The 25,784-nt window shown below is 36.3% G+C and overlaps 3 protein-coding genes across 4 annotated transcripts in view; 2 read left to right on the top strand and 1 right to left on the bottom strand.

Moving 5' to 3' along the window:
- The window catches only part of LOC135142081 (TOX high mobility group box family member 4-like), a 207,163-nt gene extending 192,500 nt beyond the window's left edge, over positions 1–14,663 (top strand). For both annotated transcript variants that reach the window (XM_064073752.1, XM_064073744.1), the window contains 5 exons: positions 1,687–1,802; positions 7,096–7,231; positions 8,844–9,218; positions 13,135–13,415; positions 13,471–14,663. In XM_064073752.1, the coding sequence (XP_063929822.1) occupies positions 1,687–1,802; positions 7,096–7,231; positions 8,844–9,218; positions 13,135–13,415; positions 13,471–13,537 (975 nt within the window). In that variant the 3' untranslated portion in view covers positions 13,538–14,663. The remainder of the gene's footprint in view (positions 1–1,686; positions 1,803–7,095; positions 7,232–8,843; positions 9,219–13,134; positions 13,416–13,470) is intronic.
- A 43-nt stretch (positions 14,664–14,706) lies between these two features.
- Positions 14,707–24,313, bottom strand: LOC135142023 (transcription initiation factor TFIID subunit 2). The gene is made up of 9 exons (XM_064073662.1): positions 24,085–24,313; positions 23,962–24,016; positions 23,748–23,911; positions 22,162–23,514; positions 21,868–22,107; positions 16,366–17,162; positions 16,097–16,316; positions 15,182–15,464; positions 14,707–15,126 (listed from the first exon to the last, which is right to left on the bottom strand). The coding sequence occupies exons 1-9, from the start codon at positions 24,126–24,128 to the stop codon at positions 14,767–14,769; spliced, it is 3,516 nt and encodes a 1,171-aa protein (XP_063929732.1). The 5' UTR covers positions 24,129–24,313; the 3' UTR covers positions 14,707–14,766.
- Positions 24,314–24,389: 76 nt separating this feature from the next.
- On the top strand, positions 24,390–25,597 carry LOC135142071 (probable rRNA-processing protein EBP2 homolog). The gene is made up of 3 exons (XM_064073733.1): positions 24,390–24,550; positions 24,605–24,688; positions 24,739–25,597. The coding sequence occupies exons 1-3, from the start codon at positions 24,509–24,511 to the stop codon at positions 25,546–25,548; spliced, it is 936 nt and encodes a 311-aa protein (XP_063929803.1). The 5' UTR covers positions 24,390–24,508; the 3' UTR covers positions 25,549–25,597.
- Positions 25,598–25,784: the final 187 nt, after the last annotated feature.

The following is a 25,784-nucleotide window of genomic DNA, read 5'->3' as shown; positions in this document are numbered from 1 at the left end:
CAATCAGTCCAGCAATTTCGGAGATTACCTATATATCTAATAAAAATGGATACAGACACCAGACAGACAGACGGACGGACGGAAACGGGAGACTACTTTTTTCGTACTCTCGGGGGTCATGAAACGTCGAGAAAATATAAAAGCGGCATTCGTCCGATGTACTCGATTACGCTCGGGAAGTAAAAACGGCAGTAACGACAATTAATTTCCTGCGAAGAGACAAAGTTGCAAAAGAATTTTTATATAAAGCATACATTATAATTTTGTTGATCACAATTGAGTTTCTATAGTCGAAAATTACATAAGTATCATTTTTATCGTAAATGAGGCTTTGATATCACCGAAAAAGTAATAGCTCTTGAGGCAAAAATTCAGCTATATTTTGTAACAACAAATACATTCTTTATCTGCTAATTTATCCAGACTTCGTGTAATAAGAAGGTAGAGTTTGTGGAGTTATTTATTCTTTAATCGTTATTTGGTTAGTTGAAACTATAAACGGATTAAAATTTTTGGAACGTTTATGAAATAATATACTCCTGCACTTGTGGTTTATGAATCCGCCTTGACTTTTAATCAGAATTACATTACAAAACTATTTTGCCAAATTTACATCAGGTTACATATAAACGATATTTCGCGTATATAGAAACAAGCAGTTTGTGGCAGTATCATCTAAGACTAAGATACAAAGGTTATCACAAAAAAAATTAAATATCACAAACTCAAATTTTATAATTTTTCAAAGAAGTCTGATTTGTTAGATTGTACTTCAGGGGCGAGGAAAGTTCGCTCGAAATAAGTTTTGACTAATCTAATTTGTCTAATCAGCGCCACCAAAAATGGGATGACGTCTTCTCCAAAATTTACAATAGGAGATATTGTTTAAATTTTATAAAATAACACATCTACACTTGTGTTTTATGAATCCGTGTTGAGTTTTTTACCTTTGACATCCAGATGTTTGACAAAAAAAAAACTAAAATTGTATACCAACATTTTGCAACTTAACTTTGAAACTGCAAAACCGAATACTCTGTCTGAAATCTTGTAGACGTTTTAAGGTTAACCTAAGCATGATAAATCGTTAATTAAATTTGTCCATTTATCTCCTCCTAAAAAATTGATGACGTGTTCTCAAAATTTTGCCGACTATTGTTGAATTATATGCAAATCTTCTTGATCGTAGAGTAGCAAACAACTGACCCTTGCCTCTCAGCTAGTTTGCGTGCAACTGTCCTGAGAAATTAGGACTAGCTGCCTACAGATTTTTTTGACCGCGGCGCGCAACTAACCGATGCCCCTAAGTTGTAAGCTATAGGTACAGTAAAAGTTGTAATTATTATCTATAGTAAAATTCTTTTAATTTTGGCAACTTGTTGTAAAACTGTACCAATTAAATAAGTAAGACGCACTGTAAAGAATACCCGTACTTCTTAGCATTTTGGGGACGAAGACGTATACTGCGTAAATACAGTATGTCGACCGAAGACAGAAACAGAAGCATATTGTTTTACAACACCTTGTCAAATTTAAAAGAATTCTACCAGAGTCGAACGGCATTTTACGCCGACAATGATGCGACGGAAAAAGTGAGCAACGAGAAAGTTGGTTGTCTTGCAAGCTAATTTTATTTTAATCAATTTCAGTGAGTTCGAAAAAATTGATCAGTGTTTTTCTTTTCAGATGACGGCGATGAAGAGGCCGTCGCCCGAACCCGCGGACCAAGCGTTAACGAAAACGCAGAAAAAGCCCAAAGTCCAGAAGAAGAAAAAGAAGCGGGACCCTAACGAGCCCCAAAAGTGAGTTATAGTCGTATTTGTGTATCTAACGTTTAACCGAGCCATTTATTCGTCCGGCAAGCGTTAGCAGTGCGGTGCCGTGGCCATTTGTTATCTATGTCTAATTGATATTCATCATTTATTTGTTTAATGATCATGTTCGATTAATGAAACCACAGCCAATTTCGCACGGGTTCATTATTAATCAACAAGTAGCTGTTGTGTAGCGTTTGTTAACGTTAATAGTCTGTCGGATTTCGGCGGAAATAATAAAACGAAAAAACACGAGAGCTTTGCAAATTTCAGCGTTTTCAGCCACTTAAGAGATAAGCGCCTCGTAACCGCAAGGTTCGAAATTGAATCGTCGTTTTAATGGCGCCGTTTTGCTTAAGTTCAATTAAGTCGCGGGAATATAGTGGTAATAGTAATAAAGTGCCGCGGGGTCACTTTTGACAGTAACTGCAACTTAAGTTCGATGAAATTCCACTTTATTCGATGCGGAATTTTCAGCAATTAATGCCGAACTAAATTCGTATTTTAAATACTGGAACCTCATTTAATATAAACACCCAAGCGATGTTTCAGCGGACGCATACAGAACGGCTACATTTTAAAAACCCCAAGTTTTACGACCTATAAAATAATATATATCTCAAACGGTGTAGTTCTCAAGAAACAGCCCCCGAAATCCAGGACGGAACGAGCGTAGAATAATAGAATTAAGAAGAAATTCTGTCGCTAAAAGGGTCTTTTGATCAAATCGTAATTTAATTTCGGCCGATCTTTATGAACAACAACAAATTATCTACATTCCTGAGAGTTTTCGGGAGATTATCCCTGAGGGGAGACGCAGAACGGCTGAAACTTTCGCTGAGGTAGCAACAAATAAGAAATTTAATCCGTCCAAGTCCATAAAAATCGGGACGCTTCGGCAGTAAAACGTAAAAAGTTTCACCCCAGTCCACGAAATGTTTATCTTTATTTGTGCGTCGGCCCCCGGAAAAATGTTGATTTTAAAAATCCGGCTCCACCGAAATCCAGAATTCATTTAGATTATTGCGGGGAGGGTTATTCAGATTTCGATGATTCGAAGAGTTTCGAATGAAATCTCTCGTTAATAAAATGTGGAGGGAGGACTGATGACGGTATTAATAATGACGGCCTATATCCGCTTACGCCGGAACTGACGTCAAACTCGACATGGGGCCGCAGATTTTTAATTTCTCTTCGGACGTTTTATAATTGCTTTGCATCCAGAAATAGACTCGAGTACAACCTGCAATTTTCTGTAGAAGGTAGATTTATAATTTTATTGTGGTACAGTGAATGTTTATTTATTTTTACTTTACGGGCGTAAGCTAAGGAAGTATTGTAATCGACTCCCTACTCTTGTGTTTTCTCGAACTTTCATGACCTCTAGAGTACGAAGAAATAGGTCTCCCGTTTCCGTCTGACTACTGTATATTAAGAATATCATGTAAATTGTAAAACGTCAACCAAAAATTGTATTTTTTTTTTATTTTTATAAAATAAGATGCTCCTTCATTTATTTGTGGTGAATGAATCCCTGTTGAGTTTACACCCTACACATTCGGATTTTTTGGAAAAAAAAAAACAAAATGGTATAACATTTTGCGATTTAACTTTGAAACTACAAAACCGAATGCTCTGAAATCTTGCAAATGTTTTAAGGTTATCGTAAGCATGGTAAATGGTTAACCAAAATTGGGGCGTGTATAAGTAGGACTTAATCTCTGGCGTAGTTTTTTTTTTGAAGAACACATTACTTAAGAACATGTTTCACTTGGTAATTTCTTGTGGAAAAACAAAGATTTTACAATTAAACTCCGCCTCCTGGCTCAAGACGAATAAAAAAATCATCACATTTGAGATGTGGGTGGGGCTTATGTTTTGACTTTTTTTTCTTAATATACGTAATCTTCTTTCCATAGCATTCTGTCAATAAAACAATACTTAAAACACAATTCTAACCTCAAATTTACCATTTGTCGTTTTAAGTATTTTATTGCTGAAAGAAGACTACATACATTACGAAAAGAAAGTCAGTGGCTAAGCCCCACCCACCCGCCCCATTTAACTGTGAATATTTTTTTATTGGTCGTGAGACGGGGGCGGAGCTTCATTGCAAAATTTATATTTCTCTCCAAAAACTTACCAAGTGAAAGATGTTTTAAGTATCGTGAAGTTGAAAGAAAATTATAGATATCTTTTAAGAAAAAGCAACCGAAAATTATGCCCCGCCCGCCCGCCCCAATCTCAGTTATGATGAATTTTATTCGTTGTGAGACCAAGAAGGCGGAGCCTAACCGCAAAGTCCATATTTCTGTACAAGAAAGTACGGAGTGAAACGTGTTTGACGTATTATCGCATTGTTTTGAAAAAAAAAACAAAAATAAAACTACTTTCCTGCGTAAATCGGTAGATTTGGCAACTCCGCTCTCTGCAGTGTTGTTTTTGACGCGCCGTTCGACCGCGCTTAATCATTGGACGTATAGAGTTTTCTATCAATAACGCGATACTTGAAACATAATTCTAACCTCAAATTTACCATTTGTAATTTTAAGTATTTTATTGCAGAAAGAAGACTACGTATATTACGAAAAGAAAGTCAATGGATAAGCCCCACCTACCCGCTCCATTTAAACTGTGATTAATTTTTTTTATTTGTCGTGAGACGGGGGCGGAGCTTTATATTTCTCTCCAAAAAAAATAGCAAGTGAAAGATGTTTTAAGTATCATGTTGTTGAAATAAGATTATAGACATCTAATAAGAAAAGGCAACTGAAAATTATGCCCCACTCACCCGCCCCGATCGCAATTGTGATGATTTTTTTATTGGTTGGGAGACCGGGAGGGCGGAGCGTAACCGCAAAGGCTGTACAAAAAAGTACGAAGTGAAACGTGTTTGAAGTATTATCGTATTGTTTTGAAAAAAAATATATAGGGAATGAAGAGAAAAAACAAACAAAAATAAAACGTTACTTTCCTGCGTAAATCAGTAGATCTGGCAACTCCGCTCTCTGCAGTGTTGTTTTTTACGCACCGCTCGCCCGCGATTGTGGACCAGAAGTTCTGAATTATAAATAACTTGTCGAATTATGAGATTCTCATATAACTGTTTTGGAAATGCATATATATCAATTTTGGCATACTATATATAATATCAAACATGATTTTCCAATTTTTAAATTTTTTAGTTGTGCAATTTTTGGATTTCTCAATTATCCAATTTGTTTAAATTTTAATATTTCGTTTTTTAGATTTTTCGTAGTTTTCATTATATATTTTTGCGTCTTTTAATTTTTGGTTTTTCAGTTGTACAAATTTGATTCAAAAAGTTGAAAAATCGGAAAAATTGAAAAACCGAAAGAACCAAAAATTGGAAAATAAAACGAATTGGATTAACAGATCGGAAAATCAAAAAATTGTAAAATCGAGGTATTATAGAATCGCCAAAATTGTAAAGTCGGAAAACTGTAACATTAAAGATGGAAAAATTCTAACATTCTAAAAAGGGGAAAATCTTTAAAATTGTAAGTATTATTTTTATTAGATACATGTTTAGTGAAAACTAGAAATATTGCAAATCGAAAATTGAAGAAACGAACAATTGAAAAATCGAAGAAACTAAAAAATCTAAAAACGGAAAAACGAAAACTTAAGTCTAAAAATTGAAAAATCAAAAAGCTGAAAAATACAAAAATTAAAAAAATTCACATTGAGAAAAAGAAAAGTTAGAAAATCAGAACTTTGAAAAATCTAAAAATTGAAACAATAAAGAAAGCAAAAAACCTAAATGAAAAATTGGAAATAAAAAAATTGAAAAATGGCAAAATTAAAAATTAAAACTCGTGAAATTGCAAATCGAAAAATTGCAAAATCTGAAAACTGAAACATCCAAAAGTTGAAAATCGGGAAACTGAAAAATTTAAAAATGAAAGCCCGAAGAGACGCATAACGTAAAACTAATGAAATAAAAAAATAAAAAATTGAAAAGGTGAAAAATAAAAAAAAAACTGAAATTGAAAAAACAAAAAATTATACAGTTTGAGCATTTAAAAATCGGAAAGTGTAAAAATAAAGAAAAGAAAAAACCGAAACGAAAAATTGTAAATCGAAAATTTGAATAAATGAAAGATTAAAGAATTACAAAATTGCAAACTTTAAAAACAAGAAAAATGAAAAATTGAAAAACAAAAAATCGAAAAATTGCAAAATCTAAAAATGGAAAAAGTCAAAAGTTGGAAAATTGAAAATCTGAAGAAACAAAAAAATGAAAAATTGAAAAATTCAAACCAAAAAATCTGCGGGAGTGTTATTTACGTTCCTGGTTGTTACATTATAGATGTTATCAGAAAACAAAAATCGCAAAATTTTTTATAATTTTTCAAAGAAGCGGAATTTATTGGGCTTTACTTCAGGTAGGAGGGAAGTTCTGTCGAAATAACCTTCGACCAATTTTTTTTTACTTTTTCGTTCTCTTTAAACTTAAGTTTCGAAGTGTACGCTTTGTATTTTCCTTGATCGATTTGTTGTACAGTTTGTAACCGCATTAAAGTTTTATAGTTTGATTTGGATCCTCCTTTTAACGATGTCCACATAAACACTGTCCAATAAATCAACAATCCACGTTTGTTCATGGTGTCGCTAATTTAATCAAACTTTTAATCTCTAACGAACTCTTCCTAAATACAACCCCTTTTACGAAAATTTCGACGCAGCACGCGTCATCTGTCACCGATTGACGAGGATCTTAACCAGAGAGTTTGTCGAGCATTATTGGCTTAAATGCCACTATCAGACTATAAAATTTTATTACAGTACGAGGAATATTTTTGAACAACAAACTGTTCATCGATCTCCATTGAAAAAGCGCCATTTATTTTATGTACGCAGTGTGAAAAATAAATGAAGAGAAAAAGTATACACGCTGCGACTCCTGGCCGTGACGTTCATACTTGTAACATAGTATATTGGTATCAATACTCCCCACACCCCTCTTCCGCCCCATCACGGGGTTCCGCATGTGAAGGAAGACCTTATCGATTTTCGCGGCTGCTATTAAATCGTATTAAAATGTTGAGAATGCCATTTACCCAGCTGCATAACAGAAAGGAAGACGTTATATGGCCCATAAAGCTAACATTCACCGTGCGCGCAAGTTGTAACAGCAGATTTATTGTTGCAATTTTACTTACTATGTAGTGGCTCGGCCCGATTCGGAACTATCCATATATGATTAATTTTCATTGCTACTTTTCGGATTTTATCTTTACTTTTATTTTTATTGCAGACCCGTTTCGGCGTACGCCTTGTTCTTCCGTGATACGCAAGCAGCCATCAAGGGACAAAATCCCAATGCCAGTTTTGGCGAAGTCTCGAAAATCGTCGCTTCCATGTGGGACGCTTTAGATTCGGAACACAAGAATGTAAGTTTAATTTTTCTGTTTGTACGAACTGCTGTTTGAGTGAATTAAGGAGATGGCGTAATTAAGAGCAATGTTCGCGGGATGAATTGCCGACATTAGTCAGTCGGTAACGACGTGGCCCAGAATTCGGACTACAATGCCAACAAGGAACAAATATTTTTGTTATTTGTTCAAACACGGTTTGTAGTGTTATTAGTTACCATCGAGCTATTAATTATAACAGTAGATGATTAATGTTTTATTGCACTTGTTTATTACAGAGTTATTTGTTACGCTGGAATTAAAAATAGCCAATAAACTAGTAGGAAATGTGTCGGTTATACTTACAATTTTATAAACCGACACTACAGATTTGAAATATTTTTGTGGTGCAAGTGACTGACTTTCTAACAAAAACAAGAAATTATTTGCTACCGGTACCCGTCTATTTATAACTGCCTGGTACCATTGTGGTGACATTTTTTCTCAAACTTCTTTTTCTAAATAGTTTATAGAGTAACTAAGGCGAGTGTTGTCGAAATTTTCAGTGTTAATTTCATCAAAACTGACATCACTAAAGTGTGCTGTTTTCGAAATAGTGACACAGCTGCACTGAGGGCAGATGTGATCCATCTCCACCACAACGCAGGCCGATGCGAAACAGTTTGAAGCAGTTTCGTTTGTGACGTCATTTTTTATTATCTGAAGCTAGACAAAAAATTACACAATCTATTATTACACTTTTAATATTTTAGCTACGATAATAATTAAAGACATAGAATTCGGAAATTGCAGCACATTGGTCATTTTTGAAAATACCAGGCAGTAATGCTTTGAAAGACAAGGTGTCGTTACACAACAGCCCACGCCTGTAAAAAGTGTGAACTGTGTTTAACCGACCTGAAGTGTTAATTAGTTAAGATTGATGGAGTGTTTTCTAAATTTTAGTAACCCTACGTTTGTTTCGGGGGAATTCTATTACGTTTTATAGCCAATCAGCGTGATTGCGTTTAATTAAGAGTTGATAAAAAATACGGTTTAATGATGCCGGGGCATGGGTTAGCCACAAATTATGATTGAAACAGCCCTCTTAAGTCGCATGTATATACATAAAATCTTTTATGGTCGAAATATAAATCTTGAATTAATCATAGCGATGACTGGAGGTTAAGTGCATACTTACGTGTTATTAACTGAATTTAAATTTTATGACTAAATTATCCGAATGATGAATAATAAATAAAATACATCATTCCATAAAATTAAATCTAAAAGCTGTTACTGGTCTCAGCACGTTATCATTACGTTTATTGTTGTTTCATAAATAGTGGCTATTATTATTTATAAAACGACAATTATTATTAATATTTCATTCATTGCCTGTAAGTATTTAGTAGTATTTAATGGCTTATAAAAGTACTTGAATTATTTAACGATTGCTCCGACGATTACGTCCTATAAATAGCATCGCGTGCACCCGTTGCGTTAGCAACGGTTTTTGACATTGACATCCACAAACAAGACTCGCACGTGCGAGAAATAGGTTAGGTGTCTCGATTGTAAACTCCTCCTTCACGCACCGGCAGTGACAGATACCTCTTATGTCTCTTTATAACCAATCTTTTGTGACAAGGTATACAAGAAAAAAACCGAGGCGGCCAAAAAAGAATACCTGAAAGCGCTGGCAGCTTACAGGGCTAGTTTAGTATCGAAAGGTGCCGGCGAGAACGAAGGCATGTATGGAAACTACGGCAACTATAGTGCCGGTGGCCCGCAATACGGCGGCTACACCCCCCAAGGAACCATTCCGTCACCCCCCATGTCGTCGGCAGGGGCGACGCCCCCCACACAACAGCCCCCCATAGGTAAAAAACCCATGATGACGAATATGAACCAGGCCCAGCAACAGCAGCAGCAGCAACAGCACCAAAGCATGATGCAGCCTTCAATGGGCCAAGTCCATATGCAGCACATGCAGCAGCAACAGCACAATACGTATATGCAACAGGTGAGCAGTGTTCATTTTTAAAATGGTACATCGTTTACAAAAGACTAGAAAATTCGAGGTTACAGTACTGAACCCTGAGGAATCCCAATCCTCAATTTTAACAATTATTTGTTGAATGAATGCTAAAGATAAGATTTTACCACAAGATATAACGATTCTCGACGACAAGATGATACGGTTTTTCATGTATAAAATCCTAATTATTATGTTCAATTTAACATTAAATGCGCGCATAAAGGTCTTTCATACATTTTGTGTAAATGAAATCTAAATTAAAAAACTTTTAGACACACGCTGTATATACGGTATGGCTTACTAGCTTATTTATAATTAGGGATAGAAAACAAGTTAAAGACGAAAGTTGTACAGTTTTTTGATTAATGTACCAATGGGATGACGTCATCTCCAAAATTTATTAATTTGTTTTTTTGTTTTTATTTTATAAAATAAGACACTTCTGTACTGGTGGTATATGAATCCGTGTTGAGTTTTTACCCTAAATACATCCAGAGTTTTCTTTGAAGAACACATTACTTAAGAACATGTTTCACATGGTAATTTCTTGTAAAAAAATAAGGATTTTGCAATTAAACTCCGCCTCCTGACCTAAGACGAATAAAAAAATCATAACAATTGAGATAGGGCGGGTGGGTGAGCTTTATGTTTTGACTTCTTTTTTTTTTTTAATATACGTAATCTTCTTTTCACAGCAAGAAACTTAAAACACGTTTAAAATGGTAAATTTTTGTGGATAAATTAGATTTTGCAATTAAACTCCACCCCTCGATCTGACAACGAATGAGAAATTCATCGCGATGCAGATAGGGGCGGGTGGGTGGGGCTTAATCCTGAGTTAGTTTTCTTTCAACAATACGATACTTAATACATCTTCCACGTGGTAATTTCTTGTAGAAAAATAAGGATTTTGCAATTAAACTCCGCCTCCCGGCTGAAGACGAATAAAAAAAAATATCACAATTAAGATAGGGCGGGTGGGTGGGGCTTAAGTTTTGTCTTCTTTTTTTTCTTAATATACTTATAGTCATATTTTCGCAACAAGAAACTTAAAACATGTTTACAATGGTAAATTTTTGTGGAGAAATGTGGATTTTATAATTAAGCTCCGCCCTTCCAACTGACAACAAATGAGAAGTTCATCACATATGAGTTAGGGGTGGGTGGGTGGGGCTTAATCATTGGCTGCATTTTCTTAATGTATAGAGTTTTCTACCAATAACACTATACTTAAAACATAATTCTAACCTCAAGTTTATCGTTTGTCATTTTAAGTATTTTATTACTGAAAGCAGACTACATATATTACAAAAAGAAAGTCAATGGATAAGCCCCACCCACCCGCCTCATCTAAAGTGTGATTACTTTTTTATTCGTTATGAGACGGGGGCGGAGCCTAATTGCAAAATTTATATTTCTCCAAAAAATTATGCTCCAAAACAGATCGATTTTACAATATTTCGTTTTTTAGATTTTTCGTAGTTTTCATTTTATACTTTTGCGTATTTTAATTTTTGGTTTTTCAGTTGTAGAATTTTACAATTTTTCCATTTTTTTGACTTGAAAAGTTGAAAAATTGGAAAAATTGAAAAACTGAAAGAGCCAAAAATTGCAAATCGAAGAAACGAAAAATGGAAACACTAAAAAACTAAAAATCGAAAACAATGAATCGGGAAATTGGAAAGAAGAAAAAACGAATTGGCTTGAAAAATTGGAAAACACAAACATTATAAAATTGAGAAATTATAGAATCGTCAAAATTGTAAAGTCGAAGTGGTGCTTAATCATTGGCTGCCTTTTCTTTATGTATAGAGTTTTCTAGCAATAACACGATACTTAAAACATAATTCTAACCTCAAGTTTACCATTTATCATTTTAAGTACTTTATTGCTGAAAGAAGACTAAGTATATTACGAAAAAAAAGTCAATGGATACCGCCCCATTTAAAAACTGTGATTAATTTTTTTTATTCGTCGTGAGACGGGGGCGGAGCTTAATTGCAAACTTTATATTTCTCTCCAAAAAATATCAAATAAAATATGTTTTGAGTATCGTGTTGTTGAAAGAAAATTATAGAGATCTATTAGGAAAAGGCAACCGAAAATTATGCCCCACCCACCCGCCCCTGTCTCAATTGTGATGAATTTTTTATTCGTTGTGAGACCGGGAGGGCGGAGCCTAACCGCAAAGCGTATATTTCTGTAAAAGAAAATACGGAGGAAATAGGGATTGAAGAGTTTTCACCCTCGACGTCCAGATTTTTGGGAAAAAATCAAAATTTTTAACAACATTTTGCAATTTAACTCTGATACTACAAAACTAAATGTTCTGAAATCTTTCAAACAGTTTAAGTGGAGTTATCGTAATCATGGTAAATCTTTAATCAAAATCTCAAAAAATTGATGACATCTCAAAATTTTAACGAATAAATCGTCTCTAAAATATGCAAAATACTATGACTCTATTGTAATAATACAAATATCCCGTCCAAATTGTTACATGTGGACAAAATTCGAAAACCCGCGAAAAATCTAAAAAATGATCATCAATACTAGCGATCGTCAACAAGATGGAACCCTACGTTGTGTTTTGAAATGGCGGAATGCGTTCTAATGCAAGTGGTGGACCGCAAAAATGGAAAAGTGACCTTGAATTTACTACAAAAAAAATGTGTGAATAATTTTAAGTTCTTTCAAATGCAAAATTACGAATTTCGATCACATAAACACAACTTGTTAAATGTACACAATTCTTATATCAATATTATTATGGTGGCAGATTTTTTTATACTGGCAGCCGGCACGAAAAAGAACACGTTTTGATTCAACAGTCTAAGGGACGTGGAACGAGTACCGCTACCAACTCGAGGCCCTGTCTTTGACTGTCTCTTCGCACTAATCACAGTTACGTACAACCACGCTGCGGTGCCCCCGCAAACGTCTGCCTTCTGTGTCGACTTCAGTTTTATTCCGCAACTATGCTCCATCCCCCGCGTGACAAACTACATTAGCTACCCCCAGCAGGGTTTCCTCTCCCAGCAGGACCGTATTGCAAATAAACAGTCATATAAATTAAAGGAAAATTATCATTCTGGACTTGGACCGATCTCCACTCTCGCCACACCATTTTCAATAAACCAAAATTAATGAATTAAGACTACAGCGTGAATCGAATTTCCATCAAACAAAAAAAATATTGTGGAAATCACAAGAATGCCGTTCGGTACACACGTCGCTATGAGAGGAGTGTCCGAGAATAAACGTTCCAAAATTCAAGTCATAAAACACAAACCATATTAACTCTATTGAAAATAAATAATATTTAAGTTACGAAAAACCTTAGACATTTCACAATTTAAAATATTATAAAATATTACCGCTTGCATAAAGTTGCTTATTTCTTTGTTGTCATACAAGAAAACTAAAATGTATAATTTAGAGAGATTGCGTGAAATAAAATAACAATTTTCATGATTGTTAAACTGTGTTGGAACTGAGAACAATTAAAAATCCTAACATGAACGGTTAATTACGCTTGTAGAGAAAACTGTGGTATCGCCGTCGGTACAATTAAGTTTCGTTTAAACAAAAGCTAGTTTATGAAACTACCAAACCAAACTACATAAACTTAACGTAGGTAACGAGTTACCAAACTACCAACAAAAAAAAAACTAATTGCAAACGATTTTCTTAATTCATTTTTCGTATTCAAATTAATTCAAATTGGGACACCACAGAGATTATTTATCAATAAATTTCCAATATGCTTTCCGTAGGGTGTAAAGCACTGAAAATACGAACTTTGACACTTGTAGATGATGCTGTTAGAACCAAGTAATCATAAATGTGGTGTTTTAATTTGGGAGTGATTTGAAAAAATTAATAATTTTGTTGATTTCAGGTTCCTCAGCAGCAGCACATGCCCGTGTCGCCCCAGCAGCAGCACGCCGTGTCACCTCACATGCAACAGCACGTCAGTCCGCCCCCGATGGTGTCGAGTTCGCCTCCCGTTTCGGCAGCGCCACCTTCAGTACCAACAACGGTAGCTCAACAGAACGTAGCGCAGGGCCAGATGAGACCACCGAATTCGTGTATACGGCACGGGTGCCCCAATCCGGCCATCACAAATTCGGAGTGGGAGGACGAGTATTGCAGTAACGAATGTGTGGTTAGCCACTGCCGGTAAGTGGATGGTGCGTTTACGGAGGGAAGTGTGTTATATGTCGGCGTTTTGCAGGGATGTTTACACAAATTGGGTAGCCAGCAACAAGAACCAATCACAAAATTTCTCGACAGTTAAATAAATTGTAGAATAGGGATTGTTGCAAGTTTCGAAGCTAAGCAATACGACAGGAACAGAATAGAGTATTAAGTTTGTAAGCGGTTCGTCTGCAGTTCTGGTAAAGTTGTGTTATAGTGAGAGGATAGGTTAAGATGTAAATAAAATGATAATCATTTAGAGAGTGAGGTTGTATTGTGGGAAGCAATAGGAGCAATACGATTTCATGATAGGTATACAATACAGACCTTGTAATCCTAGCATATACACGTTGTATATTTAATTATTGAGAAATTTGTTAATTCATGCTCTGTAAATGCATGTTCCCTTTGGAAAATGGTAGTTAGACATGTCCAAAGTACATAAGAAAATATATAAGATGAATCTATTTTAGTTCATAGTTAGGTCTTTGTTGTTACGGAACGTTCCCCGACCCCTGTGAATATGTGAGTGGATGGATGAGAGGCGTGTTAAGCGCATCTAACCGTGTTCTCTGTTCCTCGTACTGAATTCCATTGATTATTTCAATCGGATCTTTGAATCAGTTGGTTTTGTCGAAGATCTCGATCTGACCCATAGTTTGTAGCGACAATTATTTTTATATCATTGACCAATCAAAGTTACGCTTTTTTGTCGATGTATATAAATTGCAGTTGTTATTTTATTGTTATTGATGTAATAAGCAATTCGGTTGCGTCAACATCCCTAGTATTAAATACGTGGTGAAGGATGTATATTTGTGAATATTTTGAACGACTTGTTAAGATTCGAACTGTTTGAAGCAGTGATATTGTTATACTCCGTTTTTAGTTTCCTTCTCGACTGTTTGAGACAGTTTGAACTGTGAGAACTGTACATTACGTTTAGGAAAATACACATTATTACGACGTCATACTTAGTTCTCATTGTTCCTTCGATTGTTCGTGGTTTTCGTTCTGGACTGATATAAACACGCAACAATCAGCGATTCGTTCATTCGGATATCAAAAATCACGACTACTCCAATCCTTATCTCTACATGAGCTTTAAAATTATTAAGTACAATTTATGTTTCACTATTACATTGTAAATATCATATTTTATCCTGACAAGCACACCTATACTATGTAATCAATTAATATTTAAAATAAATGAATAGATTCTACTCAAAAGTTGTTTCACGCACCCTCTCCCCGTCAAAAAAAAACATCATCATCATCCTTACCATTTAATATAGTTAGTATCTCAACTCAAAATAAAAAATACATTATAAAATTAAAGTGATTCACCCCCGATGGATGTCGGATTCGGACTCGGCGTAGAACTAACCGAACTCAGAGTCTCCTCCTTCACCCTCTTATTCGGATCCTTCTCTTTCTTCTCCTTATCTTTGTTATGTTTGTGGTCGTGTTTGTGCTTATGTTTATGTTTGTGCTTCTTCTTATCCTTCTTCTTTTTCTTAAGCTTCCCCGAATCTGACTTATGCTTCGAATCCCCGTCCTTTTTAAACATTCCCGGCTCGAATCCCACAGGACCACTCTGACCCATCCCCGGTAAAGACACCGAATTGTCCGAAAAATACTCCTGCTTGGGCATCGGCCGGGGAGGCTCAATTTGCATATCCATTGGTTCGTCCTGACAAAATTAGCGAGACCATAGTATGCGAATAACTTGTTAAATATCCACTCACCTTCACTCCATCGCTTGCTACCACCTCCACGTTCATGCACTCTAGATTATCGTCTATTATTATAGACGTTGAAGTATCCTTAGGATTAGGAGAGTGTTTAATTTCCGGATTCGGAAGCAGTTTGGGGATATGGGGTGTTGATTTTTTAACGTCCACTTTTTGTGGGTGCATAAGACCGGCAAGCTCTGGAATGGGAAGGCAGACCGGCCGTTTACTCCCATAGAGGGTGTAGTAAACGTCCACCAGGTCGCAGCGCAACCTTGTGTCATGGGACAACATCCCGCTACAAAAGTGCGTGTGAGCAATATGTTTACGTATATTGTGCGCAAATCCCATAAGTAAGGCAAACCAAAAGGGCGTCAGAAAGTTATAGACAAGATAAATCAAAGACCAGACGCTGAAAAAAGGGTTAAGTTACAAAAACATCCTTCACTGTAAGAGTGTCTTCAAATAAAACAACAACAGTGTTTTATTCACTTGAACTTTCCGATGTAAAAGTACATGGTGTGCGGTCACGATAACTTCTATTACTTGCCTGTTACAAGCGGATTACGCACGATAACAATTCCGACTAGACAGCGACAACGTTAACGACGACAAAGTAAAACTACCTAGTCTGAAACAAATCCTAACCGGTCTGACTTTGATTACTTACGACCTGAACAACATCAAACAAGTCCACACAACGTTGTTTGTCTGAATAACAAGACATCTGGCTTTTAAATTCCTCCACAAATCCGTCCCTAATACAACCAAGAACAAAAACTTGTCCAACACAGGAAAAAACCCTGTATAAAAGAATATATCGAAATGCAACGCTTACCTCAAAACTTAAGGAATTGCATTACTTATGAGATTTGCCGCTAACATTACACACGAACTGAACCCTAGACACCTAATTTAGCTTGTACATACTTAATGTTTGTCCAAATTCGCTCCACCAAATCCGGAACGTCCAGTCTTTCCCGATACGCCCTCTTAAAAGGCGGATTTTTAATTAGCAATTCTGCCAATTTATGTCGGAGCCCTGGATCCGGGTCATTCTCGAGTATATCCAAAATGTCTAGGAGGTCACTCAAGCGTCCGTCCGCTCGAACGAAATCCACCAAACACTCCAAAGCCGCCAACCTGACATCTACAACTTCCTTCATAAGAAAATAACACCTCTAGATCCTAATCTCTACCAATAAAATGGCCGTAAGCGGCATAACTCTTGAAAACCGTCGGCCTACTCGGCAAATGCCCAAACTTCTGCAACTTCCTAATGGTTTTCAAGCACGCCACCGACACCGTATATTTATAACACGGCAACGCCTTCTCCAAATTCAGCATCCTAGTCACCTCCTCCAAAATCGCCTTCGTGTCGGTGCTCAAACTCTCCGCCGTTATGGGCGCCCCCTGGTGTATAACCGACACGACAGGAGTGACCGTGCTCCCCAGCGCCTCCACCAGAGCCGCCCTATAATAATTATCCGAATACCGATTCTTCGAGTTATCGTTATACTTGAACAAGTCCAACAAAAACCGTATGACATCCGGTGGACAAATGCCATGTGCGTTCCTCAACCCCGCCATCGCCAGCGGAATGGTCTTCTGCAAGTGGTAATGCTGAAAGTTCGTGAAACTGTTCTGTCGAATGATATGCGGAGCGGCAAAAGACCCGAACAATTTGCGAAAAATGGCCAACATAGCGGGCGGTCCGGCCCAATTAGCCACCATAGCGTTTGCCACTTTCGTTAAACAGTGAGCCGCACGACGTCGTACTTTGTAGTAGCATTGTTCGTTTTCGATGGTGTCGGTTAGGGCGAGTCTGGTGGCCGGGGTGGGGTAGCGCTCGAGCGCGTTGATGGCTTCCATTTGGGCCGTGACGTCACGTTCGTGGCGAAGTTGGTACTGCCATTGGTAGTCGGGTTGCTCGATCACCACGGAGCGGAGGAGGGTCATCTCGGGGTCTAGGCGGATCCAGAGGGCTGGAGAGTCGCTGAAAGGGAGTTGGTAAGACTGTAATGTGACAGAGGAGACTCGCTGCAAGTGGCATGTGCTTCTGTCTTCTAGACAAATTGACTCATAATTTTTTGTGACAAATTTAGAGAACAATGCCGAAACTCGCTGTGAATTTTGCCAAAGTCAGCCCAGTAGAGGGGAGTCGCTGCAAATATTAAAATTCGGAAAAACACGTTAATACGACTGTGTTTTTGAACATCTTCAAATGGATGTCAAAATATTAAACTAAAAATTTTAAGAAGTCACATTTTCACTTACCATAATCGCCTTAATTCCCACAGAGTGGCAACAATTTTTAGTTGGCGCTTGTGTATTCGTATTTATAAACCGTTCAAGGTGTTTTTAGGCAAAAGCCATGAAATTTTTTTGAATTATATTGATTCATTGACAAAACGGTTTGTCGGTCAATACGTGAGACTGACTTTCACTTAAGGCTGATTTGCCACATTTATTGTTATTTAGAAATCATATACCCCCATAACAGCAACAAAACTGTTCTTAAATTTACCACTCGATTAAGAGCGACGGAAAAAATTTGTAAGAATGTCATAGTAGGCACTAAGATAATTTACAACGTTGCCAGATAACCCTAACACAACTTTGCCGATATTCCTAGTCAATTAGATTTTATTTCGTTTAGAATTTTCTGATAAATATATGGGATTATTATAATAAATAAATAGTACAAACAAATTATTACTTGTTTTAAATACTTGTTAGTGCTATTGTAAACGTAAAAGGAAATACGCTTTCGTGAGCTCGCTTTTGTTACTAATAAATATAAACAAAAATGATTTTAAGTGCGTTTTCTTAAAATTTACTATATTTTTTTAGAAAACTTATTAAACTAGAGACAGGCAGATATGCATTAAAGACAAAACATATGCATTAATATATGTCTTAAAAAAGAGGTAAAATATCCCGCATAAACTTGAAAATAAGTTATTTTCTTTCACATTTTATAATGTAAGTACAATTATATCGATAACTCGTTACTGAAAATTTATTGAAATATAATTTGTGTTTAAAAATAGATAGCACAACTTCTTGATATTATTTATTTTTATTTCAAATAATAATCGTGTTTTCTTTAGTTTTAACCAAGAAAATTTTCGCTTATTATCGAACATACTTTTGTACATTGTGAAACAACATTCCACGTCTCAGGACGTTACAGGACAATATTTAACTAAATAAGCTTTTCCAAAAAGAAGTCGTTTTATGTGTTTTAAAATTCACTCTTTGATCTTCGGACTTTCAAAAACTGATTTCTTAGTAACGATGGTGACTGAAATCCACCTTTTATTTTTTTTTTAGGACAATAGCCATAATATCCAGTACGTAGTCATTAATCGTTCTGCACTATTATTAATAAAACAAGCAGTTATTTTTCATTAATAAATAAACCAAAAAAAAAAAAAATTAATAAGACAACTATAATAAATTATAAACAAAAACAACAAAAGAAAAATCCATTAAAGCATAATCAAATAAACACTAGAGATTTTCAAAATTCCTGCCTTGTGCATACATATAAGTAAGCTCGTAATGTTTCCAAATTTTAGTTAGTGAACAGTATCTATTAAGATAAAACTGATTTTGACAAATGACATACCCTCTAAGAAAAGAGAGGGTGGGTGGATGGGCGGGGCTAGTACCTACTAGGATAAGACTAATTTTGCCAAATGAGATACCCATCAAGAAGAGAGAGGGCGGGTGGGCGGGGCTAGTACCTGTTAGGATAATACTAATTTTTGCAAATGAGATACCCTCTAAGAAAAGAGAAAGCGAGTGGGCGGGGCTAGTACCTGCTAAAACAAGACCGATTTTGGCAAATGACATATTCTCTAAGAAAATACTTCGTATTCTCCTGAAAATTATTTGAAATATTCCCTAGAACCGTTGCCAAATTGCCGTTGATAGTAACTTTGATGGTCAACTTTTGCCGTATTTGGGTTGTAGAAAAAAAGTGGAGGATTACTTTTTTCTTGTTGTCGAAATAAGTCTACACATATTAAGAAAAAAAAAAGGCAAAATGTAGCCCCGCCCACCCGCCCTATCTCAATTGTATGTTTTTTTTTATTCGTCGTGAACTAAGAAGGTGGAGCTTAACTGCAAACATTTTTCATTCGTTGCCAATTCGAGGGGCGGGGCTCAATTGCAAGATCCATATTTGTCTACATGAATGTTTTAAGTTTCTTCTTCTGACAAGACGACTATGTATATTAAGAAAAAAGGCAAAATATAAGCCCCGCCCACCCACCCTATCTCAATTGTGATGATTTTTTTTAATCGTCGAGAGCCAAAGAAGCGGAATTTAATTGCAAAACCCTCATTATCTTCTACAAGAAATTACCACGTAAATCATGTTTTTGAGTATCGTGTTATTCAAAGAATACTATGTACATTGTACATATATTAAGAAAAAACCCATACCTGACCTGATCTAAATAGTAATGAAGTTTTCATTTATTAGCAAAATTTAGGGGCGGCGAAGCATAATTACAAAATCCGTATTTTCTTAAAAAAAATTTACCACTTTAAACTTTTTTTAAGTTTATATATATAATTTCTTATAAAAAAATAAGGATTTTGCAATTAAACTCCGCCTCCCGGCTGAAGACGAATAAAAAAAATCATCACAATTGAGATGGGGTAGGTGGATGGGGTTTATAGTTTGCCTTTTTTTTTCTTAATATGCATAGTATTCTTTGAACAACACGATACTTAAAAATATGTTTTTAATTTCTTGTAAATAAATAAGTATTTTATAGTGAAGCTCCGCCCCCTTGGTTCACAGTGAATAAAAAAAATCATCAGAAGTGAGATAGGGCAGGTGGGCGGGCTTACATTTTGCCTTTTTGTTTGAATATATGTAGACTTATTTTCACAACATGAAACTTAAAACATGTTTAAAATGGAAAATTTGTATGATTTTGCAATTAGGCTCCGTCCCATAATTGCAAAATTCATATTTCCGTGCAAAAACGTACCATTTTAACCATGTTCTAAGTTTCTTGTTGTGAAAAGATGGCTATGTATATTTAAAAAACTATGACCCCGCCCACCCGCCCTATCACAATTCTGATGATTTTTTTATTCGTCGTAAACTGAGGGGCGGAGCTTAATTGTAAAATCCTTACTTTTATACCAGAAATTACCATGTGGAATTGTTCTTAAATATTATACAAAGAAAATTAAGACTCGGTTTATAGAAAGCGAAATTTAAGTTAATTCGCGATTAACTTTTAATTGAGGTCTGTTCATAAGCAACGTGCATGTTTCAACCGATCACGGGCTAAATTAATAGAGGATTAAATATTTAATTCGCTTTTCTATAAAACCAAAACAGAAGCCCCACCCATTCGTCTGGATCTCAATCGTGATAAATTTTTCATTGGTTGTCAGACCGAGGGGCGGAGCGTAATTGCAAAATCGATATTTCCCTATACAAATTTATCATTTTAAACATGTTTTGAAGTGTCGTGTTGTGAAAAGATGACCACACATATTAATAAAAAAGGCAACCTCAGTAATGGAACTTCAGTAGTTTTACATTTGTAAACAGAGACAGCGACAGCGTAGGAATTTCAGCGCATTTTGTGGTGTTAGGTTGCTGCCAACTTATATGTCAACTGTCAAGAAATCCCAATCTCTCACCGCAACTACTATACAAAAACAGCACAACCATATCTTTGTACATTCTACCTGAAATGGTAATTATGGGCGAGAGAAATATTAACTAAAAGTTTTATTACTAGTTACTGTGATAATGAATGTGTTATTTAGCTGTTAAACTTAGGAAAAGAACCAATTTTAAAATCATTATAACTCCACAAAAAAAAAGTGAAAAGGATTTTTTACTATTTTTCCCAAACTCACCACTTGATTGTCAAGAGCGTAGCGGAGAGTTAATTCACCATTTTCCAGACACCCAGTATATTAAAAACATTCATTGTAAATAAGTAAATTATGTAAATAAACCATAAAACCATTAAAAAAAATCCCTATGTCCTCTATTCAAAATGCCAATTTATGCATAGGAATTAAGGCGCAAAGATGTTTCACTAAATTTATTACAGTTTCGGCCACAAAATAGAAGTATTGGCAAAGTTGTGTTAAGCTCATCTGGCAACGTTGTAAATTATCTTAATGCCTACTATGAGATTCTTACAATTTTTTTCCGTCGCCCTCTATCGAGTGGTAGATTTAAGAACAGTTTTGTTGCTGTTATGGGGGTAGTCTATGCCCGCGATTGGGGTCCAAACTATTCGACGGTGTTTGACGTCCAAATGTTGGTGCATGCATCTCTTATTCGCCGGCCTTCGGCATATTCACTCCAAACACTTATTGTGATTTTCTAACCTTACATTAAAAACAACCTAACCTAATACGATAAATTTCATTTTCATTAAGGATCTTTGCATATACGAAATTGGTTGCCTATCCCTTACATTTCTTACCTCTGTTTAAAAACATCCTGAACTTGACATTTTCCGTATCAAGTAAACAAGTAAGTATTAAAAGCAACGATTACGATTATTACAGGGCCGCAAAGATAAAATCTAAAATGTGCATATTTAATAAACGTACGAAAATATTGACTATAAACGTGCTAAGTCCGGAAGGTGTGGCAGAGGGACTCGCTACAAATCACAAACCCGACATTTTCAATAACTTACTCCATAGCGCTCAAATCCATATCCACCTCATCTCCTGTACACAAAGGAATCTTTTTCTTCTTATTTCTGCGACTTTTCGAGTGACACGTAATATCCGCCTTGACCACAGTATTTTCAATTTGCAACATATGTTTGAACGTTCCGTCCAACTCCTGCAGCGTCACTAGTAGAGGTCCCACGTACTTTTTAATACCCAACTGAGTTGTAGCATCCTGGCGTATCTCCAGTTCAATAGTATTCCTTAAAAAAAAAAAAATGAAAAAAAAATATAACCACAGTTCAAAACTGGCGAACCTTTTTCTATTAAAAACTGAAGTCAAGTGAAACTTGGCATGTCCTCCAGTACGCACCCATTGGTCAATAAAAACCGCCATATCCTTCCCCGTGACTGTAAAAATCGCTTTCGTGAAAACATTGGTACTTATCAACATGTGGCCCCACAAGCCACTCCCAATTTTTTGTTGTGCGGCATTCCCAGCCAATGAGAGTTGCTTATTGAAAACCTGCAACAGTAACTCTTGGCCAATCCTGTGTTCCAACATCCGCATTACTAAAAAGGCTTTTTTGTGAAGCGCCTGTATATACATGGGCGACAAAGTGTGCAAATTTCGTATCGAAAAATAAAATTTTTCTTCGTTGTGTTTTATGTTTTGTTGGACTGTGTTTGATCCGAGGGGGAGCGGCGCTGGGGGCTGGCTCGGGTCAAGGACAATTCCACCGAATTGCTCTTCATATTTGACGACATCTTGGAGCACACTCTGCACCCAGTAACGATACTCATTGTTACCAAAACTCTTCTTGGAGTACAAACCACACAAGTACTGGCTTATGCCTTTGTTAAGCCACATGTCTGACCAATTCTGCATGGAAATGAAGCATCCAAAAAATTGTTCGGCTATGGCCTGGGCCATTATAGTCCTCGTGATATACACTTGGTCAATAATCACAGCTGAATGTAACAAATTTACACTTATAATGCTCATGGTGGCGTAAGAACGATAATCTTCATGAGTTTCATCCACGAAAACTTGTTTGTAACAGGAGTACGGATATCTATTTGACAATGTCTCTTCATAAAACTCGAAAGCTTCATGCATATATCGAGTAGTGACTTTCAGAAGCGGCAACAACCCAGGTAAACAAAAATGGGTCACTTCATGCATGTACGGATCTACATATATCTCAAAAGGACCAACTGCTAATGAAATATTTGGTGCACAAGTTGGTATATTTAACGAATAATGATAAGTTTTCCGCCTCATATCAGGGGTATATACAACCTCTATTAAATCCCCATTTGAGACAGCTGTCATTTCGTCGTCCACTGTAAACTCAAGTTTCCATGTACAAGTCTCTGCAAAACTGTCCACACAAGGAAACCATAAGCGGGAAGAATTCTGGTGTCCATAAGTGAATAAATGGACACCTCTCTCAGCATATGTTCCTTCTTTGGGTGGCAATACAAAATGGATGCCCCCTTGGGGTTGCTCCAAAGAGAACTCTATACCAACTCGTAACGCTGTGCCTTCAGCCACCAAGTGAGAAGCTTCAGGAGGAATCGTTACCACAAGCTCCCCGGCGTTATTATCAGGATCTACTTTAAGCGCTGCGTTTAAGTGATGGGTGGAAAAAGTCTCCAAGCTACGACTATAGGAAATTTTAGTTAATTTGGGTCCAATAAGTAAATCACAAGCAAAGTTTTACATCTAAGACAGCTTTGACGTCAAAGTTGTCATAAGTCACAGCCTGCTTGACTAATTCTAAGTCGTTCTAAAATTATTATTTTTCTACTACATACAATTATTCAAATAAATTTGCATTTTTTTAACAAGTAGAAAGCTTCACCTATGATTTACTTTTCACAATAAAGTTCAATTTACGTGTCTGTGTCCGACTGGCAAACGTCCAAAAACGGATCAAAATACTGAAAGTGGGCCTCATAGTCATCATTTAGTATTATTCTGTAAATGCGACACTGCTTTGCATTTAATCTGATGTGTCGGAGGTTGTCGCGGAGGGGTACCACGGTCAATTCCACAAACCCCTACAAACATGTATTTATTAAAAAGTAATTATAAAGTTCAAAAAACGTACAATAATGCTTTTCCTTTCAAAGCTTATCCCTGTAAGGCTAACAATTTGGTGGGCTGTAAAAAAAACATAACCTCACTTTCTTGCCACAACTTATATTAATTCCGATTATGTAAAGATACTTATAATTTAAACGGCCGGCAGTTGTCTCCAGTGCGTTCTCGCTTCATTTTTATCCAATTTTTGGCTTCTACATGATTTGGATTTTGGAAATCGAAAACACTCAGCTGACTTGTTTACCAACAGTTTTTTAGGTTAGGGTTGGCTAGTGAAGGCGTGTGCCCCATTTTTGACACCACAAGAGTCTTTCAATTATTGTGCATAAGATAGAAAATCGAATGCAACATTCTGGTGGTAACATAGGGTTCTTCTATTGGCTGATTTCTGATAGGTGTTTATGGCCACTAAAACCCTGGTGTTAAGGACGCATTTCGCTACAAATTTGTCGCTAATTGGGAAGGGGAAGGTATTTGAGAGAGTTAGGTTATGTTATTCACATGTGCACCAACAAAAACTGTTTTAAACTTTTATTAAACTATAAATAACGAAAATGAGTTCTAGTGAGTCCGAACTTAGTGATAGTGATATTGAGGTAATAATTGTCACAAATCGTGGTACCCTACAAACTAAAGTAATTTGTTTTTAGTTGCAAGAAGCATTTGCCGAAGGTCGCCTCAAACCCGGACTCAACAAGGTGGAAGCAGCTCCGAAACAGTTCACGAACAATGTGGTAAGTCTTTCGTGGTTTTTCATTCATTTGGTACTACAAACAAATTGTAGGGAGGTCTCCGCCAAAAATTAACTGAATTCAAGTTGGATCTGCCATGGTTGGAAACTTTAGACTTAGTCAGCAAACAGGCGCCTTTAGCTCCTGAATTAGCCGCCCAGATGCTCATCCACGAACAGAAACGCGAAAACCAACTTAAAAACAACAAAAAATTGCCGCAAGTTGACCCCAGCGTGGATCCAGTTTTGAATGATTTTAAACGCGAAACTATGTTCCATAGACAGGCTCAAGGCACTGTGATGGAAGCTCTACCCAAACTCAAAGCACTAGGTTTAAAGACTATTCGTCCTGAGGACTATTTTGCCGAAATGGCTAAATCAGATGAGCACATGCAGAAGATACGGGCGCATTTGATGCAGAAACAAGTACAGAAACAGAGAAGCGAAAGAGTGAAACAACTAAGGTCGCAGAAGAAAGAAGGGAAGATGTTGCAGATTCAGACGAAACTGGCAAGACAGAAAGAAAAGAAGATGATGTTAGAGCAAGTGAAGAAAGTTAGGAAGGGGCAGTCGAAGGATTTAGGTTTCTTAGACGGGAAGAATAAGGGGAAAATAAGTGATAAGAGGAAATTAAGAGATAAAAAGTTCGGGTTTGGTGGAAAGAAACGGGGCAGTAAATTGAATACGAAGGATAGTGCCAGCGATATTAGCGAATATCGAAGGCCGAAAAAGCCTGGAATGAAAAAGGGCAAAGGGCCAGGAATGAAAATGGGCAAAGGGCCAGGAATGAAAAAGGGTAAAGGGCCAGCGAAAAGGCCAGGAAAAAATAAAAGAATTAAGAGTAGAGCAAAGGGAAAACGTTAATGATTTTCAGATGACTCTTGTAATATTTTTAATAAAAATGATTATTCTACCTTGCCTTTTACTTTAAATCCATCATTTCATGTGTTTCTATTATGCATTAGATAAAATACATTTCGTGAATAAATTTGTTTTTTTATTTGTGGGTATTAAGATCATGGTATTAAGATTAGTTTAAATTTAAATTTAGCGCCATATTCGTAGCGGTGGCGCTCGAAATTAACAATGAAGCATGTCAG

This window comes from Zophobas morio, unplaced genomic scaffold, assembly GCF_036711695.1.
Source record: "Zophobas morio isolate AGI-343-1 ecotype UQ-CSIRO unplaced genomic scaffold, CSIRO_AGI_Zmor_V1 ptg000004l, whole genome shotgun sequence".
Lineage (NCBI taxonomy): Eukaryota > Metazoa > Arthropoda > Insecta > Coleoptera > Tenebrionidae > Zophobas > Zophobas morio.
The sequence above is the reverse complement of the archived record's forward strand: the minus strand, read 5'-3'. Positions and strand labels throughout refer to the sequence as shown.